This window comes from Aegilops tauschii, chromosome 3 (assembly GCF_002575655.3).
Source record: "Aegilops tauschii subsp. strangulata cultivar AL8/78 chromosome 3, Aet v6.0, whole genome shotgun sequence".
Classification (NCBI taxonomy): domain Eukaryota; kingdom Viridiplantae; phylum Streptophyta; class Magnoliopsida; order Poales; family Poaceae; genus Aegilops; species Aegilops tauschii.
This window is the reverse complement of record NC_053037.3, coordinates 414655715-414662899: the sequence shown is the minus strand read 5'-3', so window position 1 is coordinate 414662899 and position 7185 is coordinate 414655715. Positions and strand designations below refer to the sequence as shown.

Below are 7185 nucleotides of genomic sequence, written 5' to 3'. Positions count from 1 at the left end.
TGCTCGCTTCCGATCGTCTACTTCCTCTACATCCGCGTCACCTTCATCATCATCATGTCCACTGACGCTGAACGTGCCGCCGCCGAGAAAGCTGAAGCTAACAAGAAGGCCGCCGAGAACGCCGCTGCTGCCACCAAAGTCGCGGCATCTGCACGGCCTACTGGAGGGTATAACTCGTTTATCCCGCTCCTACTGTTTTCTCTTTTAGCCATGCTAGCGTTATACGTAGATCTTTCTGCAATTAGCGTAGTATGTGCTAGCTTGACTGAATATCAGTATGCGTTTATTTGTGTCAATGCCATGCTAGCGATTTACTCGTGGATTAATTTAATCAAGAAATTGTCTATTTATTCAACATAGACAAGCATATAGATCTGAACATCACGATAGCGGAAGAAAAACAGAGACGTATCTGCTTCGGGGGAGGCAAAACCCAAAGCGAGAAGACGAGCACTGAGCCGAGCGTACCATGCACGAGGGGACTACTTGAGTCCATAGAGGGCGCGCTGAAGCTTGCACACATGCGAGGGAAAACGAGCATCCTCGAAACCAGGTGGCTGCTGCATATAGACGTCCTCGGAGAGATACCCATGAAGGAAAGCATTGCTGACATCAATCTGCTGAAGACTCCAACCGCGAGAAACAGCCAAGGCAAGAACCAAACGAACGGTGGCCGGCTTGACAACCGGACTGAAGGTATCACCATAGTCAATGCCAAGCTGCTGTTTGAAACCACAGGCGACTAGACGAGCTTTGTACTTATCAACAGAGCCATCCGGACGGTGCTTGGTCTTGAAGATCCATTTTCTCCCAACAACATTGACACCGCGCGGCCGAGGCACAAGAACCCAAGTCTTGTTGTGATGTAGAGCAGTGAGCTCATCAATCATCGCAGTACACCAAACAGTCTCATGGAGAGCATCATGATGAGAGACAGGCACCGCAAGAAACGCACGACGACGGGGATCATAGCGGATAGTCCCGTCGGTAGGAACAAGAGCACGGCGAGTATGATCACGGGTGTGGGTAAGCATGGTGTGTGCAGGAGCAGCTGGGGGCGTCGTGGTCGAGGGAGCTGGACTCCCCTCGACAGAGGGCGACGCGAGCTGCGGTGGCGATGGTAGAGCAGCATCCTTGAGCACCGGGGCGGGGGACACCGCGTCACCGTGCGGCAAGGAGGCCGCGGAGGGGCCGGGCGAAGCGGCCGGGTCCGTGGACGGGCCGGTCGAGCCGGGCGAGGCGGTAGCCGATGGACCAGCCAGGCCGGGCGAGACGACGACCGAGCCGAGCGACGCGGGAGCCGAGCGGGGAGACGTGCATGTCCCATGCACGTCGATCGCCAAGGAGGGCTGCGCGACGGCCATGTGGGGGCGGTGGCAGAGGGCGTGCATGCGCCATGCACGTTGAGCGCTGGAGAGGGCGAAGCCGAAGAATCCTGCACAGAAGCAACAGGGCCTGGGACAGGCGTGTCAGTAGACAAATAGGACAAGTTGTATTTGCGCATATGGTCACCCGTAGCCGGTTTAGTGGGAGGAAAAGAGAGAACATCAGCCAAAGAAGAGACATCGACAGTGACCCCAGGAGTGGCATAGGGAAAAACAGACTCGTCGAAAACAACATCACGGGAGATGTAGATACGTCCCGTGGAACGATCAAGTCACTTGTATCCCTTATGCATCGGACTATAGCCTAAGAAAACACACATGGTGGATCGGAAAGCAAGTTTGCGCAAACTAGGCCAGCAGGCGCACCCAAAAGTGCGAAGAAACTTATAATCGGGGTGCACCTTAAGGAGACGATATATGGGTGTATCTTGTTGAAGAACAGGTGTAGGCATGCGATTAATGAGATAGCATGCCGTAAGGAATGCCTCATCCCAAAAACGCAATGGGAGAGAAGAATGAGCCAGCAAAGCAAGGCCTGTTTCAACAAGATGACGGTGTTTGCGTTTAGCAATGCCGTTCTGCTGAGACGTGTGCGGGCAAGACACACGATGAGAGATGCCAGTGCGTTGGAAATAACGATGCAACCGGTGATACTCACCACCCCAGTCGAACTGAACAGCTATGATTTTAGTGTGGAGAAGACGCTCAACATGAGCCTGAAAGGCATAGTATAGTTGCTCAACGTCAGACTTATGCTTAAGGAGATAAATCCAGGAGAAGCGAGAGTAATCGTCAACAAAGCTCACATAATATTTATAACCTCCGAAAGAAGCAATAGCTGGCCCCCAAACATCAGAATGAATTAACTCAAGAGGCATAGTGGAAACATGATGTGATAAATGATAAGGCAATTGTCGACTATTAGCACGCTGACAAGCATCACACACGGAAGTCTAACGTTCAGAAGAACACACTAAATCATTATTCCTAACAATGTTGTGAACAATATTATTCGAGGGATGACCGAGACGCTGGTGCCACTGGGATGGGGTGGTCTTGACGCTGAGGGGCGCTTGGCGGGTGGAGGAGGACGACGCGCGACCGAACGGGATGGGGTAGAGTCCACCATGACATCTACCGTGGAGAAAGATTTTCTTCGTGGCCGTGTCCTTTACAAGGAAAAAGAAATAGTGAAATTCCACAAAAACATCATTATCAAGGACGAGACGATAAACGGAGAGAAGATGCTGATGAATGTGTGGTAGACGAAGAATATTGCGTAAACGAAGGGATAACCAATATGCGAAATAGACAAACCTGCACCGTTTTCCACTTGCACTTGATCCTTCCCGTCGTAACGCTCGTGGAAGTGCAGACGATCAAGATCATTCGTCAGGTGGTCCGTCGCACCGGTGTCCAGAATCCAGTGTGGCAGCTCATGGGAGGAGGATGTGGACGCGGAGTTGGCGGTGCGGTGGTCATGATCATAGCGGCTGCGATAGTTGCCGGCCTCATGACCCCAATTCTTGCATATCTGGCACCGGGGACGCCAGCGGCGGTTGCGACCACCCCCGTTGCCACCTCCGTTTCCTCCTCCATTGCGGCTATTGCCGCCGTTGTTGTTGTTACGACCAGAGGGGTTGCCCTGGCTGTTGCCATAGCCGTCCGAGCTGGGCGGGAGGGAACCGACGGAGGGGCGGCCGCCGCTCGGGCGGCCAAATCGGAGGCTCGGCCGGAAGTGTTGTTGTAGACCGGCCGAGACGCGGCGTTGGCGGAGGACTGCCAATCCTCATGCTCGGACTGCTGCTACTGAAGGGCCTCGTAGTGGAGAACGCTGGAGTAGAACGCGGGGAACGTGATTGGCACGCCCGCGAAGTTCATGGAGGCGGCGATGGGGTTGAACGCCGAGCCGAGCCCGGTCAGCATGTAGTCGATGATCTCATCATCACGAAGAGGAGAGTCGGTGGCGGCCATCGAGTCAGCGAGGGCCTTGACCTTCTGCATATACTCACCGGCGGGATGATCTCCCTTGCGCAGCGCCTGAATCTGGCGCCGGAGGTTGCGCACGCCGGCGCTGTTCTCGGCGGTGAACATGGTGTGCACGGCCGCCCAGGCGGCGGCGGCCGACCTGCAGCCAATGAGCTGCGCGGAGATCTCCACGCTCACCGAGCCGAGGAGATGCCCGAGAACCTTCTGATCCAGCGTCCACCATTGCTCATAGTCGGGGTTGGACACGGTGCGGGCGGCCTCGCCGGTGCCTGTCGTCACGGTCGGCGCCGACGCAGTGGCCGAGCCGTCGAGGAAGCTGTGGAGGCGAACTCTGGCGAAGTTGGGGAGGGCAAGAGCCCTCAAGAGCATGAAGTTGCTGCGTTCAAGCGAGACCGCGATGGGCGGAAGGACGGGGGTGGGAGCCGTCACGGCGGGTGGGGCGATGACGAGGGCGATCAGGACGAGCACGGAGGGGGTGGTGAGCATGAGCGCAGAGGAGGGGGTCATCGTGGGTGCCGGCGTGGTGGACATCGCGGTGGCCGCGAGGAAACTGCGGCGGCGGTGGCGGGAGGAGAGGCGGCGGCGGCTAGGGTAGGCTCTGATACCAAGTTAGAAAATAGGGTTTAGGATTTTCCGTGGGGCAAAGCCTCTCCACATCTTTCTATATATATAACAATCAGCATACAATTACATATGTACAGGGTACGTGTACATGACACGCTAGACCTATTTTAACACGGCAGATGTCCTTAGTGTCCGGACTTAGTGTCAGGACTTAGTCGCGAGGCCAGCGCATCTATGTAGTAGCTTGAGAGGGGTTGAGCGGAGTCGAGAGACGCAACACAAGATGAGGATTTAGACAGCTTCGGGCCCCGGGAAACATCATCCGGTAATAACCCTACATGCTGTTTGAGGCTAGATCTCATTACACTCATGAGGGAGTCGCCGTAAACCAGCTCTCCTCTAATTGTGTCTAGCCCTAGAGATTATTGATAGTTGCCCTGTCCCTCTTTGGGGAGCCCTGCCCCTCCTTATATATGTTGAAGGGGCGGGTTACATGTGGAGTCTTATTAGGATTAGGACTAGTCTATCTCTAATACAAACCGGATACAAGTCCAGGTCTTAACTCCTTGTAAGACAAATATTCCTCACGCCTTTCCTTGTAAATCGGCCCACCATAGTATGAATCGGCCTTCATGAACCGCCCGTTGGGCCACCGGGTTTTGTCGCTCCTTTGACCCGCCTGCCGGATTACCAATGAATCGTAAACCGCCAGGTCCAAACGGTCGCCAGTGAATCGTCATGTCTCAGCCGGGTCTGAAGTAAACCGCCAAGTCCGGCCGGGTTATACCTCCGGCCGGTTTACACCGCGGGGTATATCCCCGACATTAGCCCCCAGTTTAATTTGGATTTATCCATGTTAAACTGATCCTGTAAAACAAACACAAGAACAAATTCGACAGATTATGCTCCGGGTTAAGAATTCTTGTAAACCGGCATCTGATCATCCTTAAGTCCTTGTCATTTCCTCCTTCTAGAAAATCCGGGTCAACAAGCCAGCTTCATACTCAATTTGCTGACATTGGTTTCTCACAAAGAAATATTGTGAAGAATAATCCACTTGAGTCGGCTTCCAAAGCGCCGGTTTAAGAAATATGGGTCTTGAAATACTCATCTGATATTCAGCCGGTTTGAAGATGTAAAACTTGCCGGTTTAATATTACCAAAATTACCGGTTTGTAAATATAGATGGCACTGAGTCATAATTGTCACCGACGCAGGGTCATAATTGTTGCAGACACCGGGTCAATCTGGTTTGCTCAGAACTGAGAATTAGAAGATTTTTCTCCCTTATATCCATATTACCTGTAGCCCCCAAGTCTTGAGCAGAACAAAGTGATGGCTTAAGACTTGTTTCCATATAATTACTGCCACTTTGAAGAAATCCATGTTGTTCATCTTAGCCACTATTAAAAACTGAATACTCCATATATGTAGCCCCCAAGTGCCGGGTCATTATGCAATAATGAGCAGGGACTTTATAAATATGATCATGTAGATTTGAACAATAACGTGTAGCCCCCAAGGGCCGGCTCAATAAGATAATATTGAGCTGGTACTTTATATATACTTCTTTGAAAAGAACATCATATAATGTAACCCCCACCATGGGGCTTGAACCCACGTCCACAAGGTTAAGAGCTTTGTGCTTTACCAACTGAGCAATGGACCTTTCAATATAATGGTTTTAAGACTTGTGTAGCTTGAATTGTTGACAGGAGCAATTGGTAGCCCCCAAGGGCCGGCTCATTATGATGTGATGAGTCGGGTCTTCAATAAGGCCAATAAAAAATGACTTTGCATTAGCCCTTAAGTGTCATGTTGCATGCTTGCAGCGACATGAGACTTGCATGTAATCTCAATGTAGCCCCCAAGTGCCGGGTCGTAAGCCTGCAGCGACTCGGGACTATTCCTTGCATTGTAGAATAAATCATATCCTTTGATAAATTAATAGCTATTGCGCTAAACCGACTTTGAAAACCTCAATAATACCGGTTATTAATAACCATAAAAATCCAGCCATGTTGGCTATTCAAGAAAATATAATCCGGTATGAAAACCTTATTCATTCAATGTCATAATGAAAATTCAGCCAAGTTTGGCTATTTGAATAATATGACCCAATGATTTATAAGCGCATGATTCCAATGGCGCAATCCAAATACATACTGGCGATTTATAGTCCAAAGCCAGGCCGGTTTAATAAACACCGGATAATTTATCATCATGCTTTATTCAACCTGTTTCTGCATACAACAAGTTTAAAGTGTCCTAGCGGTTTACCGCCGGACGGGTCATAATGCCCAACATATAACCCGGGTTTATAACCAAGGCTGCACTTAAGAATAATCAAATATGAAATATATATCATACCTGTGACATTGAATCACATCGTTGGTTTACCAACTTTTGTAGTAAGGGTAATAACCAAAATTTTGAGTACTGATAACTCCTTCCATATTGTGCCGGTTTATGATAAAACCGTACCGGGTTGTGATAAACACCGGATTAACCATATATAAAACTGGCGACTTGTAGTCAAAACCAGACCGGGTTGATAATCTCCGGATTATGACTGATCATATACTGACAACTTGTAGTTGATAGCTTAACCGGGTTGATAAACGCCGGTTTGAAAACGTCACAAATCTTATGAAAACAATGAAAACTCAGCAAAAGGCAAGTAAAAACCGTTGTAGTCGAGGCTTTTTACGGGCTGCCAGGCCCTAAATTCGACAGCAAAGAAATCCCAAGCAATATTGTGAGCTGTGCTCAGTGGGTGCCTATGTTTGAGCTGTTGTTTTACAACACTCTCTTTGGCCCCGGTTTGACGTGGCTTTGAGCCGATCAAGAGGCGTGACTATGGTTCGGGTTCGACCAAGTCCCCAAGTGATGTTGTGGCATTACGCCGATCAAGAGGTGTAGCTATGGTTCGGATACGACCAAGCCCCCAAGTGATGCTGTGGCATTGCGCCGATCAAGAGGTGTAGCTATGGTTCGGGTACGACCAAGCCCCCAAGTGATGTTGTGGCATTACGCCGATCAAGAGGTGTAGCTATGGTTCGGATACGACCAAGCCCCCAAGTGATGCTATGGCATTGCACCGACCAAGAGGTGTAGCTATGGTTCGGGTATGACCAAGCCCCCAAGTGATCAATAATGTGATAAGCCAATAAGGCAGGATACCCATGTTTGAACCACGCGTCATGGCAGCAAGTCCTCTTCGGCAACCTTTAATTTTTTGCAAGAG

General features: G+C 50.5%; 1 protein-coding gene across 1 annotated transcript; it reads right to left on the bottom strand.

Annotated features, from left to right (window-relative positions):
• Positions 1–482: 482 nt before the first annotated feature.
• LOC141042994 (uncharacterized) lies at positions 483–3881 on the bottom strand. Its single transcript, XM_073511909.1, has 3 exons — positions 3196–3881; positions 2703–3034; positions 483–1435 (listed from the first exon to the last, which is right to left on the bottom strand). The coding sequence occupies exons 1-3, from the start codon at positions 3879–3881 to the stop codon at positions 483–485; spliced, it is 1971 nt and encodes a 656-aa protein (XP_073368010.1).
• Between the last annotated feature and the right edge of the window lie 3304 nt (positions 3882–7185).

Excerpts from the sequence above, each read along its gene's own strand:
- LOC141042994 (XM_073511909.1), bottom strand. The coding sequence starts at position 3,881 with ATGACCCCCTCCTCTGCGCTCATGCTCACCACCCCCTCCGTGCTCGTC. Across the intron at positions 3,035-3,195 it reads CTCCACTACGAGGCCCTTCA|CCAGGGCAACCCCTCTGGTC; the intron begins GTAGCAGCAGTC and ends CTATGGCAACAG. Across the intron at positions 1,436-2,702 it reads GCAAGTGGAAAACGGTGCAG|GATTCTTCGGCTTCGCCCTC; the intron begins GTTTGTCTATTT and ends GCTTCTGTGCAG.